The sequence below is a fragment of the Cavia porcellus genome, unplaced genomic scaffold (assembly GCF_034190915.1).
Source record: "Cavia porcellus strain 051 isolate PalLab524CR breed Dunkin Hartley unplaced genomic scaffold, mCavPor4.1 scaffold_21, whole genome shotgun sequence".
In the NCBI taxonomy this organism is placed as follows: Eukaryota; Metazoa; Chordata; class Mammalia; order Rodentia; family Caviidae; genus Cavia; species Cavia porcellus.
Genome location: NW_026947504.1, coordinates 43,575,348 through 43,589,389, shown reverse-complemented (window position 1 = coordinate 43,589,389; position 14,042 = coordinate 43,575,348). Strand labels below are relative to the sequence as shown.

The following is a 14,042-nucleotide window of genomic DNA, read 5'->3' as shown; positions in this document are numbered from 1 at the left end:
TATTATAGTCAAGTATCTTGATATTCAGGGTGGTTTTAAATACTGCTATAAAAGATCATTACATAACAGAACGGTAATTGAAGTTGCTGAGTTACTGCAATTTAGACTGGTAGGGCAAAGTAATAATTCTGAAGTTTGTCAAGAATCATTTAAAAGCCCTCAGCAGGCTACTTTCTGTGCCACTGGTGCTGTTTGACTGTGCATTGTCTTGATGTGTTTTAGTCCCTTTTTGTTACCTCAGTGCTCTTCTCCCTTTCAGTTATTTTCATCTCTCTCAGGAAAAGCAACATCCACTCCTGCTTCTAACCTAACTTGAATTTCTCCCCCTCTTTTTACAGCAGTTGCGATTCTTGCAGCATCAAATGGCTGTGGCAGCGGCAGCAGCACAAACAGCTCAGCTACAGCAGCATCGACATACAGGCAACCAGTCAAAAAGTAAAATGAAGAGAGGCACTCCAGCTACTCCCAAATTCTGAGTTTTTTGTTTTAGAATCTCGAGAACTCTGAATCAAGAGTTGAGTTTTTACTTCATCTTGTTTTTTTAATGTGTCAGTATTTTACACTGCTAAATTTACAAACTTTATACAAAGGTACAACCCTATGATTTTTAAATAAAAACAGGGAAATAGTTTCATGAACCAGCATTCGTTTGCCTATTGCTTTTTAAAAATGGTTTTATTGTATGTAATATATATGGAACGGACCTAAGAAATACTAGAAACATCTTTTACAGAAGAATGTAGTTTAATATTTATTTAGTATAAAAAATTTGTGCACAGTCCAACAAATATAGTTTTTACAAATCTGTTTTTAAAATGTGGTGGTTTATTTGGGCTTCATACTCCTTATTACTTCATCCATTAGTTTTTTTACTTCCTTGTGTCTTGTAACTGCTCGGCCCATACAGTCCTGCAGTTTAGGTCCAGTCAGTCCACTTCCACCTGAAAAATTATTCAGCCAATCTTTTAACCTCAGTTGTTTTTATAAAAACGTCATGCTAAATTATAAAACAAAAAAAAATAGATAATGTCTATCAGTGATATGACCTGAAGATCTGCAAGTTATGTTGTAAGGTCTACTAGAGATCCTGACAGATACTGAGAACCATTGTTACACAGTCAAAAGACGTGATGAATTTGAGGTAGCAAATAAACTACTGAACTTACATTAGGAAACCAGTAAAATAAGCTACGTTCTATTTGCCCATCCTAATAAATGTTCACAGAATTTTCATCTCCATAAAAACCTGCCTGGTTTGTGAAGACAACAGAGCCTGCCTTCCTCATTCATTACTACGGTCAAGGTTCCTGTGGCCAGATGCTCCTCCTCTCCAGTAGGGTCAACTATCAGCAAAGTGCTATTTAAAAAAGAAAGAAAGGTAGGTTATCATATCCATAGAAACACATTTTACTTGAAAAGAATAAATGTACTACATTTAGCTTAGGTATAAACGAACTAAACTAGAACTGGTGGGAAAGAAAAATAGCAACCTACAGTCTATTACTTCAACAAGCAACTTGCTCTTAAATTTTTTAGTATGCCACAGTACTTGGCAAATACTGAAGATAGCTTCAGCTACTTGCTTAGTGAAAAAATTGAAAATATTACATAGATACAGGGCCCTGGGTATATAGGTTAGTGATAATGTGCTCACCTCGCATGGATAAAGCCCTGACTTTAATCCCCAGCACCACACACACACACAAATACCACAAGATTACACCGGGATATATAAACCAAGGAACACAGAAGTGAGCACAAGAATAATTACCCAATTCAAGATGCTTATGAAAATGGAAGGGTTGACAACAATAATGTGCGAGGATGGAAATGTTCAGGGTATGCCAGGTATAGGGCGCACATCTGCAATCTAGCACTCAGGAGGCCAAGGCAGGAGAGTCATCGTGAGTTCATAGCCAGCCTGAGCTACAGAGCGAGACCCAGGCTCAAAAAAATGGCCAGGGCAAATTAGAACACAGGGTCATCCATCATAAGGCATTTCTATCAAGAGTTATAATTTTGAATGTAGAAACCTATAAATGTTTGATTAACTTACTCATCAAACACAGCAAAGGAAGTTGCAACTGGATGAGTTCTAATATTTAAGTAACTTTTCTTCTTTAAATTAACTTCTGCTAAAGCAGTTTCTTCATTTATACGGACTTCAGGCAGCTGTACTAGGAAAAGGCAAATATGCCAAATAAGTATTTCAAAGGTTTCTATGCTTAATACATTTTTAAAAAAAAGAATGTGCAGAACATTTTTTTTTTAAAGAATCTTACTAGGACAACTGAGGTGCATAGTGTGGAAATAAACATTGTATTTCACAATCTATAATATTCCTGCCTACTTTCTTTGTTTTGATCTTTTGAGATAGGGTCTCATTATGTAGCCCAGACTAGCCTCAAACTCATGGTGATCCTGCCTCAGCTTTCTGAGTGTTTATAGGGATTATAGGCATGCACTACCACACCCAGCTTCCTGCCTTGTTATTTCATTCTTTTTTCAAGTTAAGAAATCAAATGTCTAGCCCTTTTCTATATGCTACATACTGTTTCAAACATTTTCACATTTTCATTGTATTCACTCATCAGTAATTACAAAGTACTGTCATCTCTGTTTAAAGGAAATATAAGCACAATGATAGATATGATTCAGATTTAAGCCTTACACTGTTAAGATTATATCTTCAGATATATTATCAATTCAGCAATACAATAATAGGAATATGTATCAGTTACTGGAATCCTAACAAACCAGTCTACCTAATGTTTTACTAAGAAACTTTACCATTAAAGATGAGACATAGTTCTGTGGTAAAGACAAGTCCATTCTACTACAGGCAATACAAAAAGAACTCAGAGAATACTTGAAGATCTATCTTCATCAACTCAAATAAGTACAGTCAAGGCAACTCTAGAAAGTTTAATTAGAGAATATAAAACCTTTGACGTGTATTTGGAAAATCATATAAGTTCATTAACTTAAAAACATGATTGGTGACTAATCTTAAGTAAAACCCTTGAAAGTTCAATGGACAAATGTATATTAAATGTGTCACAAAACAACATTCCCATTCAATAGGAACGTTACCTTTTATTTAAGTTGCTTACCATTTTTTAAAGCTGCTAACAAAGCAAATGTGCAGGCATCCAAAATGTTTCCATCATAGTCCAGGCAAATGAGATCACAGTACAGAACCCACGCAAGCTAAAGGTTTACACAAAAAATGATTAAATTATTTGATTTTTTCTTTTTTTTTTTTACCTTGTAGTCAGGGTTTGCAAAAAGTGCTATTTGCTTAAAACCATAGAATCCCTGGCTAGACAAAAAAGATTTCAAGACTCAGAAGATTTTTAAAATCCTCTGCTTTTATAAGTAGAAGATCAAAAGAAGTGAACAGGCTGGGCAAAAAGTTGGTTTTGACTACCAAGTGACAGACATTTCCATTTCCCTCAAGGGAGATACAGCTGTTGAGGGCATTTCCTTTCTCCTTGCTAGGTTAGATGAGGGAGATGCTTTTGAAAGCCCTAGCTTTCAAAATGTACTTTCCCACAGAAACTAATATATGAAATGTTACCATTTTACAGTGCTAATTTGTACACAACCTAACAAGAAAAGCCTAATTCCTCATCAGTCTAATTCTAGCAGGCAGTTTTGAAATCTACTGTATAGCATAATCAAAATAACTTGCTACAAGGAATAAAAAATTATTTTTCTCTTAAGAGCTACGGAGAATTTAAAAGATTATTCCCAGGCAATCAACAACTTAGGACCTTTTTTATGAACCTAGTTTATTTAGATAAAGACCGAATTATGTTTTTGTTTTACTGAATTCCATCTGAAATTGAGAAGCCCTCCATATTGAACACTACTGTTTACTCTTCCCCATAAGAACATCTCAAAATCTCCTTTTTCTATACTCCTCTTACCTTTCCAGAAGAAATGCATAAGTCCTCTTTTTGAATTATCTGTGAACTTGATTTAAAATGACAAAAAAGTCACAGTAAATGAAAGGTCAATGACAGTAAATGAAAGTATATGACAGTAAAATGTTGTCACACCAATCTTACTTTTCAATGACATCTGCAATGAACTGGCTAGCCACCTGTGCCTCCTCTCCAGGAGGTCCAGAGCGAAATCTCGATGAACACAGAGGTGGGAGATCCACATTAGGAACTGAAAGAAACACTTGGCAGCTATGAACGAAACTTCACCTTCTGAAGTACTAAAGGTGTTCAATCCACAGCAAAGGCAATCATGACTGTGGACAAACGTTTACAGGCAGAAATCAAAGTAACATTACAATTGTATTCTTTTTGGTTTTTGTAAGATGTAACTAATAGGTTTAGATTCAAAAAGAAATATGTATTTTTCTCGTTTTTCCACAGTTTTGTTTTAGACATCTACATTAGGCCTCAATTCCATTTTCTCAAAATACCTTAATCTGTAACAATGTAGTAGTCCCTCTGCTCACACCTGTTTTTCACATTTTAAAAGTGTTGGCTCCTTTTATAAGGAATTGATGATCCATGACAAGGGAAAATTGCATAGTTTAAAACAGAATTCATGAAACAGGGAAGTCTGCAATGACAGCTAAATGCATAAATACAAATTTGATAGAGGTTAAATGATCGACATTTTGTATTTTGTGAATACGGTTTTAGCACTTTTGGAAATGTGCTTTATTATTTCTGAATATTTACAATAGTCTTTAACTCAACTACTCGGACTTACCTAGAATTAAGCATTACAGTGTTTGTATAAAATTACACAACATTTAACTTACCAACATACCCTTTATCAGGGGCATCTGCTGGTGGTACTGCAAATTCCTGTAGAGAAAAACAAATGAAAGAAGCCACTAAAAAACTGAAGTTTGGCAGTCACTGATGGAAGGGTCCACCAAAGACCACTTATAATTACCAACCACACCTTGAGCATCAACTGTGCTTCCAGAACTGGGTCAGAGGCTCTGAGCAGACTAGTGTTTGTCCTCACAATAGCTTTGCAAGGTATCAATCCACTACAGTAAAGTGGACTATGCCACAGTGCTGTTCTGTTCATCAAGACTACCTGGGGGTCTTTTTACAATAGTGGCTTTCTGTCCACCCTTTTTGTACTCCTTAGGAATCCAACGTGAATTGAACCCCCAGGTGGTATGATACCACAAGGTCAAGAGCACAAGCCCTGCAATCACTAATCCAGGTCAATGTCAGACCTACACTTAACAAGGTGAGACCTTTGGGCCAAGTTGCTTAACCTCTTTCAATCTGTTATATAGGCAAAATAATAGTGTCTGCTCCTAGGGACTACTAATGAACAACAAATAGTATAATACAACTAAAGTCCCTAGTCTCTAGTCCAATCTTACTGATAGATACCACTCCAACTTTACCAAAGACAAATGAACTCGGATTATACAGGCTATAATGAGTCAAAAAAGTATAAGACTGAAAATCAGATTTAGGTCAGTGTTCTGCTTATGAACCTTGCATATATATACAGGTTACTAAACCTCGTCTATTAAGCAGGAGATGGAAACTAATTCTGTATAGTACTTAAAAGAAGTGCCTAAAACAGAGGAAGCACTCAGTAAATTTATGATAGCTACTAATCCCTCACACCTTTCTTTAACACTCAAATTTCTACACATTTACACAGATTAAAAGCTATCACTGGCTAAGAGAATGTCAATGTAAAATTTACCAATTTTTCTAGTAATATAACCAAAATATAAAAATTTAAAATGCCCAGTGTAGTGGCACATGCCCACAATCCCAGTGTAGTGGCACATGCCCACAATGAGGCAGTCGGTTTATTGCAAGTTCAAAACCAGATTGGGCTACAAAGTAAGCTCAAGAATAGCCTGAACTACATAGCAAGACCTGGTCTCAGAAAGACAAAAAAAAAAAGATTCAAAAAGTTGTTTCAATTCAGTGATCTGATAAATGTAAATTTTAGAAAGTCATTAAATTTGGATTGCATTATTTAGCCAAAAGCTCTTGGAAAATTAAAACAAATACTAAAAACCTGACATACAATAGAAGTATAGATGTGTATTATCAGCTAATAAGTATGTTTTTCAAATTCATTTAGCTAATAAATATTTGAAGCTAATTTGGTAACTCAAAGGTCAGCAGTTCCAAATGTCAGCAATTATATATATATTAAACCTACCGCTTTAATTCCACAAATTACTGTAGTATTTCCCAGTTTCACTAAAGCAGAACCATCTGCTGTACTAATTGAACCTGAAAAGATAAATACAGTACATAAAGAAAATGAAAATTCTACAATGGGAAAATAGCAACAGAATTATAAAGTTTGCTATGTATGAGTATCCTGCTACCCCTCTCAGCTTCTTTTAGTTATTCCATATTCAAGTCATTAATTTTGAAACTGCATTACTATTTAAAATTGGTGTTTTAAGAATTACACTATCTTTGGATTTATCATTTTGCATTCAGTCACAGGGATTGTTAAACACATAAAATCTTTTAACACAAAATCATCGAATCCCCTTGAAATGAACAATTTGGTTGCAAAACTGTTTTAGCAGTGGAAAGCCTAAAACCTGGTGATGTAATACAAGTGCAAGGGGCACATATCCTACCTATATTGACAGTTGTGGTTCGGAATTCACCAAGTTCTCTTCCATCAGGACGGCAGTTCTCTTTCTAAACGTTGGTGACATTTTTACATAACCAAGGGAAAAATACACCTCATTAATCCAAATGAATTAAATGGAATTTTGTCTTCAAAATGGTATATATTATCAAAAGCCATAATGTGTAGATAACCACCTTTACCCACCAGAAATCTCCTGTAATACTCCAGAGGTTCCACTGTTCTGAAATGTATTAAAAATATAGCTAAGTTAATGAATCTTAAATCCAGAAGCTAGCAAAGATTTTAAATGTAATGATGCAACATCAACTCCACAATTTAATGTTTCATGAATTCTAATATTTATGTTGTAATTATCAGAATCAGCTACTCTTGCAACAATCACATTCCATTCCTGTGCTTAATTCTGCCTTTCAATTAGAGCAGGATCCATGACCTTTGACACACTGGAAGGGGAATTAATCCAGGTGCTAAAATAATCATGTTACTATTGCTCTGAAGCAGGGATTTTTTTAACCTAGTGATCATGAAAAAAAGCTAATATCTGTTGTTTTCACTGCAGTTTATCATAATCTTGTCTTATGACTGCAGGCAACATAGTTAGCAGTACCCACAACCTTAACTAGAGATCATAATTAGAAATGTGCTCGTTTTTATATTGTGGGAAGGTAGAAGCAGCTCATCGTTACTTTGAAGTTCCAATAATTAATAGATTCGCCATTAGACTTTGTTAAGAAAGTTTTAAAACAAGTTGATACATACACATAGGAATTCTGGGTTTATGTATATAGAAAGATCACTGTTTCAGCCTGTTTTAACTTTGGAATCTTGGTTTATCAATCTACAAACTTTAAGAATCTATAGGCTTCACCAGAATGGCATCAAAGATTTTAAGAAAATCTGTCCGAAAAAAAGCACAGTTCTTTTAGAAATAAACTGCAGGAGGGCAAGCGGGGCGCATTCGGCTCTGCCTCCCGCTGTGACCCCACGCGCGACCAAGACCTGCTCTTACAACTGACCACCTCCACGTCCTCCCGCCCGTTGCCTGCTTCGGCGGGGGAAGAAGTGGGGTTCTGGTGGAGTCAGCCGGCGGGCGAACAGCTCCCAGCTAAAGGTTTAGGGAAGCGGCCACGCGCACGGCAACATCACGCTACCCGCGGCCGCAGACACTCACTTGAACCCTGCCGCCATCTTCCCGCTCGCGCCCCGCGCATGCGCACACCGGCAGCGTGGCGCCGCACATTTGATGCAACCGCGCGTCCCGCGGCGGAAGGGACCTGGACTGGCGGCGAGAGCAGTATATGCTCTTTCCGGTTCGCCTCGCTAGCGGGTTGCGCCTTCTACCCTATGTTTGTTTTACTTTGGATGCAGTTTGACGAATAAGCTGTTAGGGAGGTGTCCCTGCTTAGAACAAGGGTGACACAGTAATTCACAACACCAGCAGTTGAAGAGAACCGAGTTTATAGCAAAACCTCCTCCTAATGCTTCTCAGTCCTTTCCCCGCCTCCGTCGTACACTGAACCCGGGGCTCGCCTCTCCCCAGGTAACAGGCTCGTCGTTCCAGCGCGTGAAACACGTGAACTTTTTCGTATTATGCCTCCCAAGTACATTGCAGATGGCAGAGCTGTCTCCAAAGGAGGTGCTGTGCTGTAAACTGGTGACTCAAGTGCTCCCTCTCTCGCTGGCAACCAGAACAAACGCAGGATACCCGTTTAAATATGAATGACATATAAACAAAGTAATTTTTATAATAGCGTGCTCCGAATAGGACGTGTTGTTACCCGGGTTAGGTGGGACCGGGAAAAGTGTGAGAATCAGTGTGATGATTTGCACAGCACTGTCAATACAATGACTGCTTCTGCATCGTACAGTGAAAATAGTAAATGTGGCCAGACCTAGTGGGGCGCACCTGTAATCCCAGCACCCAGAAGGCTGAGATGGGAAGATCACTGCAAATTTGAGACTAGTCTGGTCTACAAAGTGAGCTCAAGACCAGCCTGAACTCCGTGATGAAACCCTGTCTCCAAAAAAAAAAAAAAAAAAAGTAGATGCGATGGCTTAACATATCTGTAAATCCCAGCATTTTGGGTGACTGAAGCAGGAGGACTGAAAGTTCAAGCCTTTGTTTCAAAGTTAAAAACCGAACAGGGGTGGGGATGCATCTTCCTTTAAGGCTTTGAATTCAATACCCAGTACTGGAAAAAATATTTTTTTAAATTACTATGGTAGAGCAAATTTACCCTTTAAATTGGCAAACTGGTATGCTAATTAAACTGGTATGCTAATTATACTAATAAAGACTGTCAAGAATTAATAGTTGGTAATCCGAGATTTAAGGGGCCGTTTTGCATTTTACTTTCGGGATCTGGCACCCAACACCGCCCCTCCAGCCACCCACTGAACGCCCAACACTGGCGCGTCTTGTCCCGCACCGCGCGGGGGCGCTGTTAGCGGCGGGCGCTCGGCCGGCGCGGCCTCTCTGGCAACGCGGGGCGGGGCCTCGCGGCGCGCTTCCGCGTGTGTGTAGGCGCGGGATAGGGCGGGGGGCGGCGGCGGCGGCGCCGGGTGTGGAGGATGGCTCCGCTCCTGCTGCAGCTCGCGGGGCTCGGCGCGGTGCTGGCGGCCGCAGCCCTCATATTGGTGAGGACCGGGTTGGGGACGGGCGCGGCCTGGACTCACGTTCTCTTGGAGACAGCGGCCTTCCGGCGTGGGCTGCTCCGAGCTGCTGGCTCTGGGACGTGTGTTTTTCCTCTGCTTCTCCCAGATTCTCGGCTGCAGGGTTTCCTCCCCTCGAGTTTCTCCCCCTTCCTTGGTAGGTTTCTTTTGGACTCTTAGCTCCTGTGTGCCCGGCCTCGGGATGCACCCCACGCAGCCTCCCATCCCGAGCGCCTCCTGGCCCCGGACCCCCGCATCCCGGGCCCCCCCGACCCCAGCCGCCTCCCTCTCCGCTTTGCAGCCCCCGCGAGGTGCCTGGTGTTACAGGTGGGAGCAAACCAAAGGACCAGCCCGACGCCCTGAGGGAGGACAGGGGTGAGCAGCCGAAGCAGCCCCGAGCCTCGTTTAGTTACCTTCTGTCTGGGGGTCATTATGTCTCAGAATTAAGCACTTTAAGTCTTCTGCTTCTCTTAGAGATCTCAGGACAGTAGAATTGAAACCCAGGTTTTCTTTACCATTACTCTATTGATAAATTTGTGAAATGAACTATGCCACATATTTTGGAATGAGCCACTTACTCAGTAGAGAGGATTTTAACTCGCTTGGGAATTAGATTAGCCTTCTGAAACAGCTCAGCAGGGAAGGCCACTCTGGCACCTTCTCCAAAGGATTTGTGAATTTATATCTTCGGAACATTAAATACAGCAAACCAATGCATCCTTACTTCCTTGTTGGTGTGTGCCTGGTGATCCGTGCCCTTTCCAGTGTGTCTTATTGCGGGGTGAGGGCGCCAGCGTTAGACACAGTCCCAGATTAAGGGTGCAGTATCTGTTTCTCAGATTCAAACGTGTGATAAGAGCTACTTTTTTTTTTTTTTTCCTTTTTGTGGTCCTAGGGAGTGAACGAGGGCCTTCAGTGTACTAGGCAAACACTCTCTACCACTAAGCTACATCTTCAGTTTGGTTTTTTGTTGTTTTGAAAAAAGGTCTTGCTACATTGTACAGGCTGCCCTTGTGATCCTCTTGCACCACCCTCCTGTGTCGCTGGGATTACAAGTGTGTGCTAGTAAGTGTGTGCCAGGAGGAGCTACTGTTTATTGGTTATTTTTGGTACCATATGTTCGATATGCATTGACTGTTTGGTAAGAATTGTCTCATTTGATCTTCAAAATACCACCGGGACGTACATATTACACATTTGCCTGATTTTTCTGGTGAAGGCGTAGATTGGAAAAATGAGCTCCTCCTGTATTCAAATATAATTAGTGGAAGTTAGCCTTTGGGGGGAGATAAACAATAGTGACGATTTAATCCAGGGCCTTCACACTGAACCTGTCCTCAGCCCCCTTTTTATTTTTTGAGACATGGTGTCACAAAATTGCTCAGACTGAGAATGCTGGGATTACAGGAATGTGTCATTACATCCAGCAAGTTAGCCTCTTTAAAGGTCAGATAAAACATTTTTTTTTTTTAAAAATCAATCCCTTATTTCATATTCATCCTCTGTGTTTATAATTTTTTCCTTTCTTACCTCATTTCTGAATTAATTTAAAGCAAACTGAGAACATAGTATTTTGTCTGTAAATGAGCATTTATTCCTGTAAGATCAGGGCTCTGCTTCGGATGTCACTCACTATTTCGGATGTGATTGCAGCTTTTTTAAATTCCACCAGTATTCTGTGATTTCAAATACCTTTTCACTTCAAATATCCTCAGTTGCCTCATGTGTGCCTTAATGAAAATGACTGGTTCATTTCAGTCAGGATTCAGCAGGGGCCACACGTGTATATTTGATTGATGAGTGTTGATAAATTTATCTTTTTAACAGTTCTCTTCCTAGTTTGGTTGGTTGGTTGATTTTGTTGTTGTAGTACCAGGGACTAAACTCACGCCAGGCAAGCTGAGCTAAATCCTAACTGCTGGCTTCTGTTTTGAATTTTCCCTACCTTTAGGAAAGGTGATGTAGTATTTTTCACAATAAAAGATTTCACTTTTTGCAATCCCTTAGTGTCTTTTAACATCCTTCTCTCTCCCACAAGTTTCCTGTAATCTGGTATTTAGGATCTAGAGACTTGAACAGGTGTCTGTTAGTTTAATCTGGAAAGTGTCTGAATAATGCTTTCTACTGCATCATGTATCAGAGACGTGGAATGGCAGGTTGTTTCCGGTGTTGCCAGCCTGACCACCAATCACAAACCCTGTTTCAGCCCAGTAGTTTCAGTAGGCTTCGATAATCATTACCTAAATGTTCTGTTTCACTGTGGGCTGTAAAGTGGTATACTTATAATTGTGCCATTCCTTCATTACCTACAGGTGTATAATGAAAAGAATCTAATCCTCAGCTATTCAGTTAACCTGAAATACTACTGTACATTTCAAATATAAAAGGCAAGTTTTAAAACTTTTGAGATAGTTTCCTTTCATTCTAAAGAGGTCTTTGTTTTTAGTATCATGGATTCACAGTTTAAAATTTTCTCATGTGTTTCAATCCTTTGCAATATCCATTCTTTTTGATGGTGAAATCTTCCCTCAGAGGACAGTAGAAGCCCCTTCACACTATGTTCTTTATGCTTGAGCCACCGTCCTCATTACTGATAGTCTTCACTTTTTGGTCTCATTTGTTCTGCTGTTCTAAATTTCCTGCCCCAGACCTGAGTCAGCCAGCTAGATAAAGAGGTGGAGGCTTTAAATTGAAACCTGAATGTAGAAACCACAATCTGGACAAAAGAGTTGAAGCAGAAAGTCAGCCTGTTAGGTTACTGACCCCCTTTGCATACCCTAATCAGAAGCATGTCCAGTTTGGTCACGTAGCCAGAGCAGTATTGCAAATGGTCTTCAAGGAACCAGTGAGTAGAACACCAAAACTTTGTAGGTTGTTTTGAGACAGTGTACTAGGAACGTTGTTACAAAGAATAGTTTCATTTCCAAACTTAACCTTCTCAATGCATATGAAAGGGAGCCTATACATTTTGTACTTCAGACTGAGCTGTAACCCAAAATGTATGAGATATGCTAGCAAAGTATGACTTTTAAATTTAAAAACTTAGCACAGTGAGATGTGGCCATTGATCCCCCTGGAAATGTTTCCTTTGACTTCCAGCACACTCTATCATCTTTGCCACTTTCTGAAGCAGTTTTCAGAAAGTTCTGTAATGAGTGTCTTCTAAGTTTCACTTTCCACTGCCTCATTGTCCTTTGTATTTTGAGAACCTTGATCTTTCATGGGAATTTTGATTTTAGAAAAGAGTCAGAAATCTGACAAAAATTGCTATAAACATTTTAAGTCAATTTCAGGACCGTAAGACAGCCACAATAAGACACACACTGCTTCAGAAAGCGGCAGGAGCCATGGGACAAATGCGTTTGAAGTGAAGGAGGCTATTTTTAGGGGCTTTGTATCTTGCACATAATTTTTAGGCATTCACTGTTTCATTTTCATACTTCATATTGTTAAACACTGTGGGATTATGGAGTCGTCTTTTTGTATGCTGCATCCCTCTAGTCTTAGATAGGAAGTCTGCCTTAACCTTGTTCTCTTCTGTCTTTGTTTCTTCTTTCTTTCTCTCTTTCTTTCTTTCTTTCTTTCTTTCTTTCTTTCTTTCTTTCTTTCTTTCAAGGCAGGGTGTCTCTATGTAGTTCAGGCTGTCCTTGAGCTCACTATGTAGCCCAGATTGTCCTCAAACTTGCAGTAAATCTCCTGCCTCAGCCTCCCAAGTGTGGGAGTTACAGGCATGCCTCACCATGCTCAGCCTCCCCCTGTACTTTCCAACTGTAAAATGAACCTGTTTTTGTGTCACATAAAGGCTCTCAGTAGGAGTGAGAGCTCACTGTGTGGATGTACACATGCGTGCACACTGGGATTTGCATTTTCACAGCACTAAATCTGGACTTCCAGGAGTGACTCTTTCTTGTTAGATCTAGAATGACAGAAGCCTGAGGAACAATGGGTGAGAAAGCACATAGGGCTCCTGGAGAATTAGTGCTTCACTAACGGAGAAGTGTGCAATCATAATTTCCTAAGGACTAGCTAGGAGACCAACTGTCATCTAATTTTGGAATCGTGCAGACCATTGTTAATGAACCAAAAACTGAGAGTGATTTCCACCAAAAGGAACAAATAATCTTGCAAATGATATATTCTGTAACATAACAAATACATTTTTAAAAGCAACATAACAATTCTTTTACATGTTCCCTTTAGATTTCCATTATTGCATTTATAAGTGCTACAGAAATGCCACAACTTCACCGACATGAAGAAGAGAAGTTCTTCCTAAATGCCAAACACCAAAAGGAAACTTTACCCAGTATATGGGACTCACCTACCAAGCAGCTCTCTGTTGTTGTGCCTTCATACAATGAAGAAGAACGGTGTAAGCTCTGATTTTTTGATACGGGGTAGTTTGAGAAGAAAAGGGCATATGAAGTGTTTGATTTCACTGTCTTTGAAGATTCGGGCTATGGTGAGCACGTAGCTGGGAACTGCTTTTGGGAAAAGGGGGTGAGGCTGTGTGTTATGGAGAAGTAATAAGCAGAATGTTAACAGGAGGTGGATGTTCCACCTCCCAGATGAGAATGGCCTTGAGGAAATTGTTAGACTATTGGATTTTTCCATACAGAAGTAGAGCTCAGTAATGCTTTTTTTTTTTAAAATCCATTTTATTTCAAAGAGGAAAAAAAAAAACAAATTTCAAAATATCAATCGATACAGTACTGGTACATACACTGTGGTACATTGTCATCCCCAAATCATTCACC

At 39.6% G+C, this 14,042-nt stretch overlaps 3 protein-coding genes across 16 annotated transcripts in view; 2 read left to right on the top strand and 1 right to left on the bottom strand.

Annotated features, from left to right (window-relative positions):
- Positions 1-638, top strand: part of Supt20h (SPT20 homolog, SAGA complex component) — a 33,702-nt gene extending 33,064 nt beyond the window's left edge. For all 12 annotated transcript variants that reach the window (XM_063232632.1, XM_063232635.1, XM_063232634.1 and 9 more), the window contains one exon: positions 339-638. In XM_063232632.1, coding sequence (XP_063088702.1) covers positions 339-476 — 138 coding nt within the window. In that variant the 3' untranslated portion in view covers positions 477-638. The remainder of the gene's footprint in view (positions 1-338) is intronic.
- An 87-nt stretch (positions 639-725) lies between these two features.
- Positions 726-8,220, bottom strand: Exosc8 (exosome component 8). Of its 2 annotated transcripts, none has more exons than XM_013141068.3 (11): positions 7,805-8,220; positions 6,807-6,853; positions 6,617-6,680; positions 6,181-6,254; positions 4,790-4,835; positions 4,074-4,179; positions 3,933-3,978; positions 3,114-3,210; positions 2,057-2,177; positions 1,251-1,357; positions 726-941 (listed from the first exon to the last, which is right to left on the bottom strand). In XM_013141068.3, the coding sequence occupies exons 1-11, from the start codon at positions 7,842-7,844 to the stop codon at positions 826-828; spliced, it is 864 nt and encodes a 287-aa protein (XP_012996522.1). In that variant the 5' UTR covers positions 7,845-8,220; the 3' UTR covers positions 726-825. The 2 variants fall into 2 exon arrangements, with proteins under 2 accessions (XP_012996522.1, XP_003477480.1); XM_003477432.5 differs by having other exon boundaries at positions 6,817-6,853; positions 7,805-7,922.
- A 910-nt stretch (positions 8,221-9,130) lies between these two features.
- The window catches only part of Alg5 (ALG5 dolichyl-phosphate beta-glucosyltransferase), a 34,267-nt gene continuing 29,355 nt past the window's right edge, over positions 9,131-14,042 (top strand). For both annotated transcript variants that reach the window (XM_023560482.2, XM_003477430.5), the window contains exons 1-2: positions 9,131-9,270; positions 13,486-13,657. In XM_023560482.2, coding sequence (XP_023416250.1) covers positions 9,205-9,270; positions 13,486-13,657 — 238 coding nt within the window. In that variant the 5' untranslated portion in view covers positions 9,131-9,204. The remainder of the gene's footprint in view (positions 9,271-13,485; positions 13,658-14,042) is intronic.